Genomic DNA, 17,336 nt, shown 5'->3' with positions numbered 1-17,336 from the left:
AAATATGAAAACTTTTCCGGAGACAAATTATAGGAAATTGAATTCTCTACAAAAAATGTCATATAAAATTTTCCCATAAAGTTGATGGTTGCGTCAGAAAATGAGAAAAATGTTAAAATTTTAAATCAATCCAACTTTAATGTTAAATAATTTTTGAAAAAATGAATATATCAAAAAACTGTAAGAGACATTTTTTGTAGAGCGTTAAATTTTCTATAAAAATCTGTTTCGATCATTTTGAAATATTATCTCTAACGAGAGTTAAAAAATTTCAAAATCCAAGAGAACACCGTTCCCGTGTTATTTAAACGGGAAATTAAAATTTACGATGCGGCACCTCTTAATATTAATATTAATAGCTGTAACTTTCACAACATTTTTTTTAACATTTCCAACAAGATTTTCGATATAAATAAGAAAAAAAAAAATTGCGAAATATTATGCGTTCGCGTCATTGACATGCTCATGATTGGCGCACGCGCAGTGTGCTGTGCGCCTTAGACACTTTTTGGATGGGTGAAATCTCGTGCGTTCGCGTCACCGACATGCTTATACCAATATATCTGTAGCTATACAGTTGACGTACAGTGCTGTGTACATCTTATAAGTGAAATTGAATGGATTTAGTGAAAAAATTATTTAAATATGTCCAATTATCGAATACTCAGTACTACAAAACATAAAACGACAATCGAGGCCATTTTTAGGCGATAATTAGATAAATTTGAATCAAACATTTTTATTTTTTACTTTAGTTACCGTAAGTCTATTGTATCTTTTTAAGAACAAAATGAAATAATTGACAGTACAAAAAGTCTAAGTATTGTTGAAATTAATGATGACAATGATGCAAACAATTAAAATAAAGTTAATAATAAAGTACATTGAAATTTAAGTAAATACAAATACTATCCATAAATAATATGATTGTATATTAGTTGTTATTTCAATTGAATTGTATTTATATTTTGATCATGATCTTGTACAGCCCGTAATATATTTGAATAATAAAAAACCATATAAATATGCATATAATTGTTGTTCGAATTGTCAATAGATGTGAAAACCAGAATAATGTTTTTGTGACTTCTTCACTTCCACATAATTGAATATTAAAGTTGTTTTACAATTTGGGGTAAAATGGACCGTCAAATACCAGAATGAATTGGGGTGGAAGGCACTACCTCATTCACTATACTCACCCGATTTGCACCCTCAGATTTCCGATTATTTCGGTCCCTACAACATATCGTTGATAACGAGGATAATTATATTATTGATTAAAAATAAAGACTTATTAAAAATTCATTCTTTTGAATTTAGTGTAAGAAAACATTACATTCCGACCCCCTTAATATTTTCTCAAAATTTAAGTGCTATTTAAATATTAACGTACTTGTAAACAAATATAATGATGCTATAGTCAAATATTCATCCAGATATAAATGTGCATTGTTAATTTTTATTGTTTATTTACGAAAGTATACTTGCGTGGGTAACCGAATTGGACGCATATTTTTTCCTTGAAACTACATCACAATTTGGAGAATTTTTTGAAATTTGAAGTCATTTTCAAAAATTTGTACCTCAGCTTCTATATAACTTAGAGATTTCGTTCAAACGACATTCTTCTTTGTGAACCCTCTACTTTTAAAACAAAAATAGAGATTAGCGTTAAACTCATTTCCGGCTTAGTTGGAAGCTTCCAACTAAACAACTGCATTAGCACAATTTTATCTGTTTTCAAAATGCTCTCAAATTTACAGCTTCCAAATTATAGAGTTAAACATCTGTGATATTTTTTGTGGGGGGTGTATTCGGTTGAAATCTGCCCATTTTTCCCTTAATTGTCTCGATTTCGTTATTATACGGCCATCCAAAGCCTTTTTTCACTGAACTTCGATTTGTTTCAAATTTTCAGGCAATTTCGACTGTTATGTTCCCAATAAGCCCTGAAAATTTCAATTATGGTACTAATTCATGTGTGCTGATTTAATATTATTTTATAAAAATGTCTATTGAATGTTGTTATTAAATAATGTCATTCCAATTCATTTATTATGGCACTTGAGGCACGTTTCTTGTGATTTATCCAAATTTTCCTTATTCAAAAATGGTGTAATAAAGGATTTAAAGGTCAAATTTAAAATTCATTATTTCACTTTGGATGTTGTTGAAAAACAAATGGACACTTATATTTACAGTAACACAAAAATATCGTCAAATATTTATACAGATATAATTGTTGTTTTTCCTTATTTAGTTCGTATAATGTTGAGATGTATAATACGTAATAAAACAATATTTTTACTAAAATTAGTTGCATTGTTTGACGTCATTCTCATAAATCTATCAAGTTGACTGAACGAAAAGACGATTATATCCAAATATAAATATACATAATAATAATTAAAACTGTAAGGTTATATCTGTGTTTTGATTTTGAGATAGTTTTGTGAAAACTGTGGATATTGCTGTCTCACTTTACTATTTTAAACACAGCAGAATCCCCTGCAAATATGAATCGATCTAAGTTGTCTGAATGATTATGTAACATATGTATAGTAATTATAAAAACTATAAGGAAACATCTGTGTTTTGAGCAATCCAAGTTTGATATTGAGATACTCTCGTAAAAACTGAAGGCATTCCTCTCTCACATTCAGACCCTCCAAATGAAACGATACCAATTTGAACGCCATTGCTAATTAAAGCACCACCAGAATACCCATTGCAGCCCCCTTTTGTACCACGTCCAGATGTACAGATATTGGTATTTCTAATGATTGCTTTTAATCTGAGAACTTGAATCTGGCAAATCATATTTCCTATTGTAGTCAAGTTAACTCTCATAAGAACTGGCGATAGGTACCATGAGTCATCTGCTGTTCTGCTCCATCCTGATAAGGTAGCGGCGACGTCTTTGATAAAATAGTCTACATTATGATTTTACACAAACAAAAGTTATGGGAATAATTACTATTGAAGTTCCCACTTCTACTGTTGGCAAGCTGAACAACCTGGACCTAAGAGTTGAGTATGGTAGGAGTTGACATCTGAACGACTCCAACATCATTTACGGGACCTTTTAATGTGTTACGATAATTTTGGTGCGTGGTAATTGAGGCACTCCAGATTAGTTGTTTGGTGGACTCCATTTCTTCAATGTTATGAGCTCCCAATATTACTAGAATTGATTCAGCTCTAAAATCAAGTACCTGTTAATTAACATTCAATACTCAAAGACACTGGGAAGCATTACTCTGACGTGCAGTGACCTGCAGTAAGCACATAATTTTTAGAAATAAGCGAACCACCACGAAAGCCTTGGCTGTCGATAATAAGGGCAGCTTGCCACGGAGAAGAGTGTTTCGATGCTTCTGTTCCACCAATGATTCTAGTTTGTTGGAATTTTTTAAACGATTCGGTTATATTTTCAGAAATTCGCCTTTGATCAAGTTGGGATCACTTAACATCGTCTTGCCACAAATTCTTGGATGAAAATAATTGGATATTTAGGTATTCATCACATATCTTGGTTTAATATTGCATTTGAGATACATATTTATTGTGAGTTATGTAAATTTATCTACATCTTAGATGTGGTCAATTAAGGGTACAGTTTTTAATAGGTTTAATTCATTTAAACATTAAATGATGTGAATACTGACTTTTGTAATAACAGCTAGTGCCAGGAGTACTAAATTTTTCAATGAAGGTTTTATTTTGGATGGTGTTAAAAAACAAATGGACTCTTATATTTATACTAATATAGTGCCATCGTCAAATATTTATGCAGATATAACAGTGCATTGTTATTTTCCATTATTTATTTTCATTCTTATAATTTCGAAATTCTTAATACATAATAAAACAATATTTTCCCTAAAATTAGTTGCATTTATTGATGTTACTGCTGCAAACATAAATCGACCAAAATTGTTTGAACGATTAAAATTACTTTTCGATTATATTAAAATAAACAAATGTATAGTAATCATAAAAATTATAAAGAAACATCTGTGTTTTGAGCAATCCAAGTTTAAAATTGAGATACTCTTGTAAAAACTAAAGGCATTTTTCTCTCACATTCAGACCCTCCAAATGAAACGATACCAATTTTTAACGCCATTACTGATTAAAGCACCACTAGAATCTCCATTGCAGTCCCCTTTTGTACCACGTGCAGATGTACAGATATTCGTATTTCTAATGATTGCTTTTAATCTGAGAACTTGAATCTGGCAAATCATATTTCCCATTGTAGTCAAGTTAACTCTCAGAAGAACTGGCGATAGGTACCATGCGTCATCTGTTGTTCTACCCCATCTTGACAAGGTAGCGGCGACGTCTTTAATAAAATATTTCTCATTAGGATTTTATACAAACAAAGGTTATGTGAATAATTACTGTTGAAGTTCCCACTTCTACTGTTGGCAAGAGGAACAACCTTAACATAAGGGTTGAGTATGGCTGGAGTTGACAACTGAACGACTCCAACATCATTCACGGGACCATTTAATGTGTTACGATAATTTGGGTGCGTGGTAATTGAGGCACTCCAGATTAGTTGTTTGGTAGACTCCATTTCTTCAATGTTACGATCTCCTAATATTTCTAGAATTAATTCAGCTCTAAAATTAAGTACTAGTTAACAATATTCAATTCTCAAAAGTATTGGAAAGAATTACTGTGACATGGAGTGACCAACAATAAGCACATAATTTTTAGAAGTAAGTGAACCACCACAAAAGCCTTGGTTGTCGATAACAAGGGCAGCTTGCCACGGAGAAGAGTGTTTCGGTGCTTCTGTGCCACCAATGATTCTACTTTGTTGGAATGTTTTAAACGATTCGGTTATATTTTCTGAGATTCGCCTTAGATCAAGTTGTGATCACTTAACATGGTCTTGCTACAAATTCTTGGATGAAAATAATTGGATATTTAGGTATTCATAACACATTCTGGTTTAATACTGCATTTGAGGTACATATTTATTGTGAATTATGTAAATTTACCTTATTCAAAAATTTAATAATAAACATGTTGGTGTCCAAATTTAAAATTTATTTTCGAATTTAACAATTATTATTACAACCAAACTATTTGTCAATATTGGATATATTTGCAATATTTTTGAGCCATAAATAAAAAATTTATCCATAACTTCTTAGATGTGGTCAATTAAAGTACAGTTTTTAATAGGTTTAATTCATTTAAACATTAAATGATGTGAATACTGACTTTTGTAATAACAGCATGTGCCAGGAGTACTACATTTTTCAATAAACATTTCATTTTGAATAGTGTTAAAAGACAAATGGACTCTTATATTTATACTAATATAATGCCATCGTCAAATATTTATGCAGATATAACAGTGCATTGTTATTTTCCCTTATTTATTTTCATTCTTATAATTTCGAAATTCTTAATACATAATAAAACAATATTTTCCCTAAAATTAGTTGCATTTATTGATGTTACTGCTGCAAACATAAATCGACCAAAATTGTTTGAACGATTAAAATTACTTTTCGATTATATTAAAATAAACAAATGTATAGTAATCATAAAAATTATAAAGAAACATCTGTGTTTTGAGCAATCCAAGTTTGAAATTGAGATACTCTTGTAAAAACTGAAGGCATTCCTCTCTCACATTCAATCCCTCCAAATGAGACGATACCAATTTGTACGCCATTACTAATTAAACACCACCAGAATCTCCATTGCAGCCCCCTTTTGTACCACGTCCAGATGTACATATATGGGTATTTCTAATGATTGTCCATAATCTGAAAACTTGAATTTGGCAAACTGGCGATAGGTACCATGTGTCACCTGTTGTTGTGCTCCATTTTGCCAAGATAGTACTTTTGAAAAACAGCTATAACTAGAAGAACTAAATTATTCAAGAGCACATAAATTGGCAGTGGGGAAACATCTTTTTTGAGACGATGCCGAATTTGGTTTGAGGAGTGACGGACGGCGTCTGAGAGTTTGGAGGGAACCAGAACGTACCGCACGACTGGTTTTTCCCAGAGAACTAATCTCATTTCAGGAAGGGACGGGAATATTTAGGGACGGTATTATTTATGGTCGAAGGACAAATGAACCAATATTTCACGAGAAGATATCAATAATTTAATTCTTTCTATGCTACATTAATTCACTGCTTCAGAATGGAGGAAGACACACAGAGTATTAGAGTATCAATAATATTAATAATTACAGACTTAATCCTGTTTTACTCATTTGTTCAAAGATCTTCGAAAATTTTTATTGGGACATACTTTGAATTTCCCTGATAGAAATAATGTTTGTTGATGCTAATGTTATTGAGGCTTTTGAAAACAAAATCTATTACTATGCTTCATTTTTGGGTATAAGTAAGGCCTTTGATTGCGATATCGTTGCGTAAATTATTTTATTATATGATGAATAAGTATTAATATATTTAGTTTTATACATTGTAATCTAAATTTTATTCTATTATCATTCTTTCTACATTTTGAACATATAAACCTAATTTTATATTATATTAAAATAAAGATGTATGTGACGCATTAAAACTGGTATCAAATATCTGTATTATAATAAATCCAATCTTCATATTCAGATACTCTTGTGAAAATCGAAGGCATCGCTAGAGCACAAATCCCTCCAGATGAAAAGATACCAATTTGAACGCCATTACTAATTAAAGCACCACTAGAATTTCCATTGCAGCCCCCTTTTGTACCACGTCCAGATGTACAGATATTGGTATTTCTAATGATTGCTTTTAATCTGAGAACTTGAATCTGGCAAATCATATTTCCCATTGTAGTCAAGTTAACTCTCATAAGAACTGGCGATAGGTACCATCAGTCATCTGTTGTTCTGCTCCATCCTGATAAGGTAGCGGTGACGTCTTTGATAAAATAGTCTACATTAGGATTTTATACAAACAAAGGTTATGTGAATAATTGCTATTGAAGTTCCCACTTCTACTGTTGGCAAGAGGAACAACCTTAACCTAAGAGTTGAGTACGGCTGGAGTTGACAACTTAACGACTCCAACATCATTCACGGGACCACTTAATGTGTTACGATAATTTTGGTGCTTGGTAATTAAGGCACTCCAGATTAGTTGTTTGGTGGACTCCATTTCTTCAACGTTATGAGCTCCCAATATTACTAGAATTGATTCAGCTTTAAAATCAAGTACCCGTTAATTAACATTCAATACTCAAAGATACTGGAAAGCATTACTCTGACGTGCAGTTACCTGCAGTAAGCACATAATTTTTAGAAATAAGCGAACCACCACAAAAGCCTTCGTTGTCGATAACAAGGGCAGTTTGCCACGGAGAAGAGTGTTTCGATGCTTCTGTTCCACCAATGATTCTAGTTTATTGGAATTTTTTAAACGATTCAGTTATATTTTCAGAAATTCGCCTTTGATCAAGTTGTGATCACTTAACATTGCCTTGTCACAAATTCTTGGATGAAAATAATTGGATATTTAGGTATTCATAACACATCCTGGTTTAATACTGCATTTGAGGTACATATTTATTGTGAGTTATGTAAATTTATCTTATTCAAAAATTTAATAATAAACAAGTTGTTGTCCAAATTTAAAATTTATTTTCGAATTTAACAAATGGTTCTTATTACAACCAATCTATATGTCAATATTGGGTACATTTGCAATATTTTTGAGCGATAAATAAAAAATTTATCCATAACATCTTAGATGTGGTCAATTAAGGTACAGTTTTTAATAGGTTTAATTCATTTAAACATTAAATGATGTGAATACTGACTTGTAATAACAGCTAGTGCCAGGAGTACTAAATTTTTCAATAAACATTTCATTTTGAATAGTGTTAAAAGACAAATGGACTCTTATATTTATACTAATATAATGCCATCGTCAAATATTTATGCAGATATAACAGTGCATTGTTATTTTCCCTTATTTATTTTCATTCTTATAATTTCGAAATTCTTAATACATAATAAAACAATATTTTCCCTAAAATTAATTGCATTTATTGATGTTACTGCTGCAAACATAAATCGACCAAAATTGTTTGAACCATTAAAATTACTTTTCGATTATATTAAAATAAACAAATGTATAGTAATCATAAAAACTTTAAAGAAACATCTGTGTTTTGAGCAATCCAAGTTTGAAATTGAGATACTCTTGTAAAAACTGAAGGCATTCCTCTCTCACATTCAGACCCTCCAAATGAAACGATATCAATTTGAAGGCCATTACTGATTAAAGCACCACCAGAATCTCCATTGCAGCCCCCTTTTGTACCACGTCCAGATGTCCAGATATTGGTATTTCTATTGATTGCTTTTAATCTGAGAACTTGAATCTGGCAAATCATATTTCCTATTGTAGTCAAGTTAACTCTCATAAGAACTGGCGATAGGTACCATGAGTCACCTGTTGTTCTGCTCCATCCTGATAAGGTAGCGGCGACGTCTTTGATAAAATAGTCTACATTATGATTTTACACAAACAAAAGTTATGGGAATAATTACTGTTGAAGTTCCCACTTCTACTGTTGGCAAGCTGAACAACCTGGACATAAGATTTGAGAATGGTAAGAGTTGACATCTGAACGACTCCAACATCATTCACGGGACCACTTAATGTGTTACGATAATTTGGGTGCGTGGTAATTGAGGCACTCCATATTAGTTATTTGGTAGACTTCATTTCTTCAATGTTATGAGCTCCCAATATTACTAGAATTGATTCAACTCTAAAATTAAATAATAGTTAACAATACTCTATACTCAAAAATATTGGACAAAATTACTGTGACGTGCAGTGACCTGCAGTAAGGACGTAATTTTTAGAAATAAGCGATCCACCACAAAAGCCTTGGTTGTCGATAACAAGGGTAGCTTGTCATGGAGAAGAGTGTTTTGGTGCTTCTGTTCCATCAATGATTTTACTTTGTTGGAATTTTTTAAACGATTCGATTATATTTTCAGAGATTCGCCTTTGATCAAATTGTGATCACTTAACATCGTCTAGCTACAAATTCTTGGATGAAAATAATTGGACATTTAGGTATTCATAACACATTCTGGTTTAATACTGCATTTGAGATACATATTTATTGTGAGTTATGTAAATTTACCTTATTCAAAAATTTAATAATAAACATGTTGGTGTCCAAATTTAAAATTTATTTTCGAATTTAACAAATGGTTCTTATTACAACCAATCTATATGTCAATATTGGATACATTTGCAATATTTTTGAGCCATAAATAAAAAAATTATCCACAACATCTTAGATGTGGTCAATTAAGGTACAGTTTTTAATAGGTTTAATTCATTTAAACATTAAATGACGTGAATAATGATTTTTGTAATAACAGCTAGTGCCAGGAGTACTAAATTTTTCAATAAACATTTCATTTTGAATAGTGTTAAAAGACAAATGGACTCGTATATTTATACTAATATAATGAGATACTCTTGTAAAAACTGAAGGCATTCCTCTCTCACATTCAATCCCTACAAATGAGACGATACTAATTTGAAGGCCATTACTGATTAAAGCACCACCAGAATCTCCATTGCAGCCCCCTTTTGTACCACATCCAGATGTACAGATATGGGTATTTCTAATGATTGTCCATAATCTGAAAACTTGAATTTGGCAAACTGGCGATATGTACCATGTGTCATCGTTGTTCTGCTCCATTTTGCCAAGATAGTACTTTTGAAAAACAGCTATAACTAGAAGAACTAAATTATTCAAGAGCACATAAATTGGCAGTGGGGAAACATCTTTTTTGAGACGATGCCGAATTTGGTTTGAGGAGTGACGGACGGCGTCTGAGAGTTTGGAGGGAACCAGAACGTACCGCACGACTGGTTTTTCCCAGAGAACTAACCTCATTTCAGGAAGGGACGGGAATATTTAGGGACGGTAACATTTATGGTCGAAGGACAAATGAGCCAATATTTCACAAGAAGGTATCAATAATTTAATTCTTTCTATGCCACATTAATTCACTGCTTCAGAATGGAGGAAGACACACAGAGTATTAGAGTATCAATAATATTAATAATTACAGACTTAATCCTGTTTTACTCATTTGTTCAAAGATCTTCGAAAATTTTTGTTGGGACATACTTTGAATTTCCCTGATAGAAATAATGTTTGTTGATGCTAATGTTATTGAGGCTTTTGAAAACAAAATCTATTACTATGCTTCATTTTTGGGTATAAGTAAGGCCTTTGATTGCGATATCGTTGCGTAAATTATTTTATTATATGATGAATAAGTATTAATATATTTAGTTTTATACATTGTAATCTAAATTTTATTCTATTATCATTCTTTCTACATTTTGAACATATAAACCTACTTTTATATTATATTAAAATAAAGATGTATGTGACGCATTAAAACTGGTATCAAATATCTGTATTATAATAAATCCAATCTTCATATTCAGATACTCTTGTGAAAATCGAAGGCATCGCTAGAGCACAAATCCCTCCAGATGAAAAGATACCAATATGAACGCCATTACTAATTAAAGCACCACTAGAATTTCCATTGCAGCCCCCTTTTGTACCACGTCCAGATGTACAGATATTGGTATTTCTAATGATTGCTTTTAATCTGAGAACTTGAATCTGGCAAATCATATTTCCCATTGTAGTCAAGTTAACTCTCATAAGAACTGGCGATAGGTACCATCAGTCATCTGTTGTTCTGCTCCATCCTGATAAGGTGGCGGTGACGTCTTTGATAAAATAGTCTACATTAGGATTTTATACAAACAAAGGTTATGTGAATAATTGCTATTGAAGTTCCCACTTCTACTGTTGGCAAGAGGAACAACCTTAACATAAGAGTTGAGTACGGCTGGAGTTGACAACTGAACGACTCCAACATCATTCACGGGACCATTTAATGTGTTACGATAATTTTGGTGCGTGGTAATTGAGGCACTCCAGATTAGTTGTTTGGTGGACTCCATTTCTTCAATGTTATGAGCTCCCAATATTACTAGAATTGATTCAGCTCTAAAATCAAGTACCTGTTAATTAACATTCAATACTCAAAGATACTGGGAAGCATTACTCTGACGTGCAGTGACCTGCAGTAAGCACATAATTTTTAGAAATAAGCGAACCACCACGAAAGCCTTGGCTGTTGATAATAAGGGCAGCTTGCCACGGAGAAGAGTGTTTCGATGCTTCTGTTCCACCAATGATTCTAGTTTGTTGGAATTTTTTAAACGATTCGGTTATATTTTCAGAAACTCGCCTTTGATCAAGTTGGGATCACTTAACATCGTCTTGCCACAAATTCTTGGATGAAAATAATTGGATATTTAGGTATTCATAACATATCTTGGTTTAATATTGCATTTGAGATACATATTTATTGTGAGTTATGTAAATTTATCTACATCTTAGATGTGGTCAATTAAGGGTACAGTTTTTAATAGGTTTAATTCATTTAAACATTAAATGATGTGAATACTGACTTTTGTAATAACAGCTAGTGCCAGGAGTACTAAATTTTTCAATGAACGTTTTATTTTGGATGGTGTTAAAAAACAAATGGACTCTTATATTTATACTAATATAGTGGCATCGTCAAATATTTATGCAGATATAACAGTGCATTGTTATTTTCCCTTATTTATTTTCATTCTTATAATTTCGAAATTCTTAATACATAATAAAACAATATTTTCCCTAAAATTAGTTGCATTTATTGATGTTACTGCTGCAAACATAAATCGACCAAAATTGTTTGAACGATTAAAATTACTTTTCGATTATATTAAAATAAACAAATGTATAGTAATCATAAAAATTATAAAGAAACATCTGTGTTTTGAGCAATCCAAGTTTGAAATTGAGATACTCTTGTAAAAACTGAAGGCATTCCTCTCTCACATTCAATCCCTACAAATGAGACGATACTAATTTGAAGGCCATTACTGATTAAAGCACCACCAGAATCTCCATTGCAGCCCCCTTTTGTACCACGTCCAGATGTACAGATATGGGTATTTCTAATGATTGTCCATAATCTGAAAACTTGAATTTGGCAAACTGGCGATATGTACCATGTGTCACCGTTGTTCTGCTCTATTTTGCCAAGATAGTACTTTTGAAAAACAGCTAGAACTAGAAGAACTAAATTATTCAAGAGCACATAAATTGGCAGTGCGGAAACATCTTTTTTGAGACGATGCCGAATTTGGTTTGAGGAGTGACGGACGGCGTCTGAGAGTTTAGGGGAACCAGAACGTATCGCACGACTGATTTTTCCCAGAGAACTAATCTCATTTCAGGAAGGGACGGGAATATTTAGGGACGGTATTATTTATGGTCGAATGACAAATGAGCCAATATTTCACAAGAAAATATCAATAATTTAATTCTTTCTGTGCCACATTAATTCACTGCTTCAGAATGGACGAAGACATACAGAGTATTAGAGTATCAATAATATTAATAATTACAGACTTAATCCTGTTTTACCCATTTGTTCAAGAAATTTTTGTTGGGACAAACTTTAAATTTCCTTGATAGAAATAATGTTTGTTGATGCTAATGTTATTGAGGCTTTTGAAAACAAAGTCTATTACTATGCTTCATTTTTGGGTACAAGTAAGGTCTTTGATTGCGATTTCGTTTCGTAAATTATTTTATTATTTGATGAATAAGTATTAAGATATTTAGTTTTATACATTGTAATCTAAATTTTATTCTATTATCATTCTTTCTACATTTTGAACATATAAACCTACTTTTATATTATATTAAAATAAAGATGTATGTGACGCATTAAAACTAGTATCAAATATCTGTGTTATAATAAATCCAATCTTCATATTCAGATACTCTTGTGAAAATCGAAGGCATCGCTAGAGCACAAATCCCTCCAGATGAAAAGATACCAATTTGAACGCCATTACTAATTAAAGCACCACCCGTATCTCCAGCCCACCCTCCACAACCATAAGTACAGATATTTGTGCTTCTAATAATGGTAAAATCGGCAAGAATCTGGCAAATTATATTTCTCGTTGTAGTCAATTTAACTGTCCTTAAAGCTGAAGATATTCTGCTTGAAAAATACGATGTTGCACCCCATCCTGACAAAGTAGCAGAAACACCTTTAATAAAATAGTCCACGTTAGAGTTTTTTACAGTAAAATTTAAAGTGAATAGTTACTGTTAAAGCTCCCACTTCTACTGTTGGCAAGAGGAACGACCCGGACATAAGAATTGAGTGTGGCTGGAGTCGACAACAAGACGACTCCAATATCATTCACGCGACCGGTGAAGGAGTCACGATAATCTGGATGGGTGGTGACTGAGGCACTCCAGATTTTTTGTGTGGTGTATTCCGCTTGATCAATGTAATGGGCTCCCAATATTACTAACATTTTTTTAGCTCTACAATTAAATTGCAGTTAACAATCAGTAATCAGAAGATATTGAGTAACGTAACTGTGATGTGCAAGAACCTGCGGTCAGCACATAATATTCAGAAATAAGAGAACCGCCACAAAGCAATATGCGGTCAACAACGAGGGCAGCCTGCCACGGATAAGAGTGTTTCGGTGCTTCTGTTCCACCCATGATTCTACTTTGACGGAATGTTTTAAACGATTCGGTTGTGTTTTCAGAGGTTCCCCTTTGATCGAGTTGTAATGGCTTAACATCGTCTTGCTACAAATTATTGGATAAATGAACATTGATGAACAAGGAATTCCATAACAAATCTTGTATACTGTCTTTATTGTGATCTATGTAAATTTACCTTATTCAAAAATTTAATAATATATAAGTTAGTGTCCAAATTTACAATTTTATCTTTGATTTTAACAAAGTGTTTTGACCAATCAATCTTTTTCATGTAATATTTTCGAGTCATAAATACAAAATTTAACTATAACTTCTTAGTTATGGTCAATTAAGGTACTGTTCTTAATAGTTTTCGTTCATTTAAATTTTTAATGATTTAAATACTTACTTTTGTAACAAGAGCTAGTGCCAGGAGAACTAAATTTCGTAATACGCACTTCATTTTGGATACTACTGAAAAACGAATGGACTTTACATTTATACAACTATAATAATATCGTCAAATATTTATGCAGATATAACTGTGCATTGTTATTTTTTGTTGTCTATTTATAAGTTCTTATAATCCCCAAATACTTACTACATAATAAAAATTATTTTCCCAAATGTTAGTTGCATTTCCTGACGTCATTGTCATAAATATATCAAGTTGACTGGACAAAAAAGACTGCTTTCCGATTATATCCAAATATAAATACGCATAGTAATCGTTAAAGCCCTAAGGATACGTCTGTGTTTTGATACTAAGATAGTTTTGTGAAATCTGTAGGTAGTCCTGTAGCACCTTACTACTTAAAACAAAAACAGAATCCCTATTTGTTCGAGAAGTAAATACAGACCCTCAAATTTAAATTTAAAAATTAATTAATAAGTTACATTTACAGTTAGATTCTTTAGATTCTTTAGATTCTTTAGATTCTTTAGATTCTTTAGATTCTTTAGATTCTTTAGATTCTTTAGATTCTTTAGATTCTTTAGATTCTTTAGATTCTTTAGATTCTTTAGATTCTTTAGATTCTTTAGATTCTTTAGATTCTTTAGATTCTTTAGATTCTTTAGATTCTTTAGATTCTTTAGATTCTTTAGATTCTTTAGATTCTTTAGATTCTTTAGATTCTTTAGATTCTTTAGATTCTTTAGATTCTTTAGTTTCTTTAGATTCTTTAGATTCTTTAGATTCTTTAGATTCTTTAGATTCTTTAGATTCTTTAGATTCTTTAGATTCTTTAGATTCTTTAGATTCTTTAGATTCTTTAGATTCTTTAGATTCTTTAGATTCTTTAGATTCTTTAGATTCTTTAGATTCTTTAGATTCTTTAGATTCTTTAGATTCTTTAGATTCTTTAGATTCTTTAGATTCTTTAGATTCTTTAGATTCTTTAGATTCTTTAGATTCTTTAGATTCTTTAGATTCTTTAGATTCTTTAGTTTCTTTAGATTCTTTAGATTCTTTAGATTCTTTAGATTCTTTAGATTCTTTAGATTCTTTAGATTCTTTAGATTCTTTAGATTCTTTAGATTCTTTAGATTCTTTAGATTCTTTAGATTCTTTAGGTTCTTTAGCTTCTTTAGCTTCTTTAGATTCTTTAGATTCTTTAGATTCTTTAGATTCTTTAGATTCTTTAGATTCTTTGGAATCTTTAGATTCTTTAGATTCTTTGGATTCTTTAGATTCTTTAGATTCTTTAGATTCTTTAGATTCTTTAGATTCTTTAGATTCTTTAGATTCTTTAGATTCTTTAGATTCTTTAGATTCTTTAGATTCTTTAGATTCTTTAGATTCTTTAGATTCTTTAGATTCTTTAGATTCTTTAGATTCTTTAGATTCTTTAGATTCTTTAGATTCTTTAGATTCTTTAGATTCTTTAGATTCTTTAGATTCTTTAGATTCTTTAGATTCTTTAGATTCTTTAGATTCTTTAGATTCTTTAGATTCTTTAGATTCTTTAGATTCTTTAGATTCTTTAGATTCTTTAGATTCTTTAGATTCTTTAGATTCTTTAGATTCTTTAGATTCTTTAGATTCTTTAGATTCTTTAGATTCTTTAGATTCTTTAGATTCTTTAGATTCTTTAGATTCTTTAGATTCTTTAGATTCTTTAGATTCTTTAGATTCTTTAGATTCTTTAGATTCTTTAGATTCTTTAGATTCTTTAGATTCTTTAGATTCTTTAGATTCTTTAGATTCTTTAGATTCTTTAGATTCTTTAGATTCTTTAGATTCTTTAGATTCTTTAGATTCTTTAGATTCTTTAGATTCTTTAGATTCTTTAGATTCTTTAGATTCTTTAGATTCTTTAGATTCTTTAGATTCTTTAGATTCTTTAGATTCTTTAGATTCTTTAGATTCTTTAGATTCTTTAGATTCTTTAGATTCTTTAGATTCTTTAGATTCTTTAGATTCTTTAGATTCTTTAGATTCTTTAGATTCTTTAGATTCTTTAGATTCTTTAGATTCTTTAGATTCTTTAGATTCTTTAGATCCTTTAGATTCTTTAGATCCTTTAGATTCTTTAGATCCTTTAGATTCTTTAGATTCTTTAGATTCTTTAGATCCTTTAGATTCTTTAGATTCTTTAGATTCTTTAGATTCTTTAGATTCTTTAGATTCTTTAGATTCTTTAGATTCTTTAGATTCTTTAGATTCTTTAGATTCTTTAGATTCTTTAGATTCTTTAGATTCTTTAGATTCTTTAGATTCTTTAGATTCTTTAGATTCTTTAGATTCTTTAGATTCTTTAGATTCTTTAGATTCTTTAGATTCTTTAGATCCTTTAGATTCTTTAGATCCTTTAGATTCTTTAGATTTTTAGATTCTTTAGATTCTTTAGATTCTTTAGATTCTTTAGATTCTTTAGATTCTTTAGATTCTTTAGATTCTTTAGATTCTTTAGATTCTTTAGATTCTTTAGATTCTTTAGATTCTTTAGATTCTTTAGATTCTTTAGATTCTTTAGATTCTTTAGATTCTTTAGATTCTTTAGATTCTTTAGATTCTTTAGATTCTTTAGATTCTTTAGATTCTTTAGATTCTTTAGATTCTTTAGATTCTTTAGATTCTTTAGATTCTTTAGATTCTTTAGATTCTTTAGATTCTTTAGATCCTTTAGATTCTTTAGATCCTTTAGATTCTTTAGATTTTTAGATTCTTTAGATTCTTTAGATTCTTTAGATTCTTTAGATTCTTTAGATCCTTTAGATTCTTTAGATTTTTAGATTCTTTAGATTCTTTAGATTCTTTAGATTCTTTAGATTCTTTAGATTCTTTAGATTCTTTAGATTCTTTAGATTCTTTAGATTCTTTAGATTCTTTAGATTCTTTAGATTCTTTAGATTCTTTAGATTCTTTAGATTCTTTAGATTCTTTAGATTCTTTAGATTCTTTAGATTCTTTAGATTCTTTAGATTCTTTAGATTCTTTAGATTCTTTAGATTCTTTAGATTCTTTAGATTCTTTAGATTCTTTAGATTCTTTAGATTCTTTAGATTCTTTAGATTCTTTAGATTCTTTAGATTCTTTAGATTCTTTAGATTCTTTAGATTCTTTAGATTCTTTAGATTCTTTAGATTCTTTAGATTCTTTAGATTCTTTAGATTCTTTAGATTCTTTAGATTCTTTAGATTCTTTAGATTCTTTAGATTCTTTAGATTCTTTAGATTCTTTAGATTCTTTAGATT

At 30.5% G+C, this 17,336-nt stretch overlaps 2 protein-coding genes and 1 pseudogene across 3 annotated transcripts; all 3 read right to left on the bottom strand.

The window, feature by feature from the left end:
* Positions 1 to 2,577: 2,577 nt before the first annotated feature.
* On the bottom strand, positions 2,578 to 4,590 carry LOC109606651 (chymotrypsin BI-like). The gene is made up of 2 exons (XM_049969107.1): positions 4,411 to 4,590; positions 2,578 to 2,921 (listed from the first exon to the last, which is right to left on the bottom strand). The coding sequence occupies exons 1-2, from the start codon at positions 4,586 to 4,588 to the stop codon at positions 2,578 to 2,580; spliced, it is 522 nt and encodes a 173-aa protein (XP_049825064.1). The 5' UTR covers positions 4,589 to 4,590.
* An 862-nt stretch (positions 4,591 to 5,452) lies between these two features.
* Positions 5,453 to 9,731, bottom strand: LOC109607933 (brachyurin-like; annotated as a pseudogene).
* A 2,962-nt stretch (positions 9,732 to 12,693) lies between these two features.
* On the bottom strand, positions 12,694 to 14,151 carry LOC109607934 (brachyurin-like). 2 transcript variants are annotated; one of them, XM_020024389.2, is made up of 4 exons: positions 14,047 to 14,151; positions 13,522 to 13,742; positions 13,243 to 13,466; positions 12,694 to 13,183 (listed from the first exon to the last, which is right to left on the bottom strand). In XM_020024389.2, the coding sequence occupies exons 1-4, from the start codon at positions 14,098 to 14,100 to the stop codon at positions 12,864 to 12,866; spliced, it is 819 nt and encodes a 272-aa protein (XP_019879948.2). In that variant the 5' UTR covers positions 14,101 to 14,151; the 3' UTR covers positions 12,694 to 12,863. The 2 variants fall into 2 exon arrangements, with proteins under 2 accessions (XP_019879948.2, XP_049825219.1); XM_049969262.1 differs by lacking the exon at positions 14,047 to 14,151 and adding an exon at positions 13,834 to 14,040.
* Between the last annotated feature and the right edge of the window lie 3,185 nt (positions 14,152 to 17,336).

Source organism: Aethina tumida, chromosome 6 (assembly GCF_024364675.1).
Source record: "Aethina tumida isolate Nest 87 chromosome 6, icAetTumi1.1, whole genome shotgun sequence".
NCBI classification, from domain to species: Eukaryota; Metazoa; Arthropoda; class Insecta; order Coleoptera; family Nitidulidae; genus Aethina; species Aethina tumida.
Note: the sequence above shows the minus strand (reverse complement) of the source record. Positions and strands in the feature narration are given on the sequence as shown.

Excerpts from the sequence above, each read along its gene's own strand:
- LOC109606651 (XM_049969107.1), bottom strand. The coding sequence starts at position 4,588 with ATGGAGTCTACCAAACAACTAATCTGGAGTGCCTCAATTACCACGCAC. Across the intron at positions 2,922-4,410 it reads TAGAAGTGGGAACTTCAACA|ACGTCGCCGCTACCTTATCA; the intron begins GTAATTATTCAC and ends ATTTTATCAAAG.
- LOC109607934 (XM_049969262.1), bottom strand. The coding sequence starts at position 13,947 with ATGACTCGAAAATATTACATGAAAAAGATTGATTGGTCAAAACACTTT. Across the intron at positions 13,467-13,521 it reads GCAGGTTCTTGCACATCACA|AGCTAAAAAAATGTTAGTAA; the intron begins GTTACGTTACTC and ends ATTTAATTGTAG. Across the intron at positions 13,184-13,242 it reads TAGAAGTGGGAGCTTTAACA|GTGTTTCTGCTACTTTGTCA; the intron begins GTAACTATTCAC and ends ATTTTATTAAAG.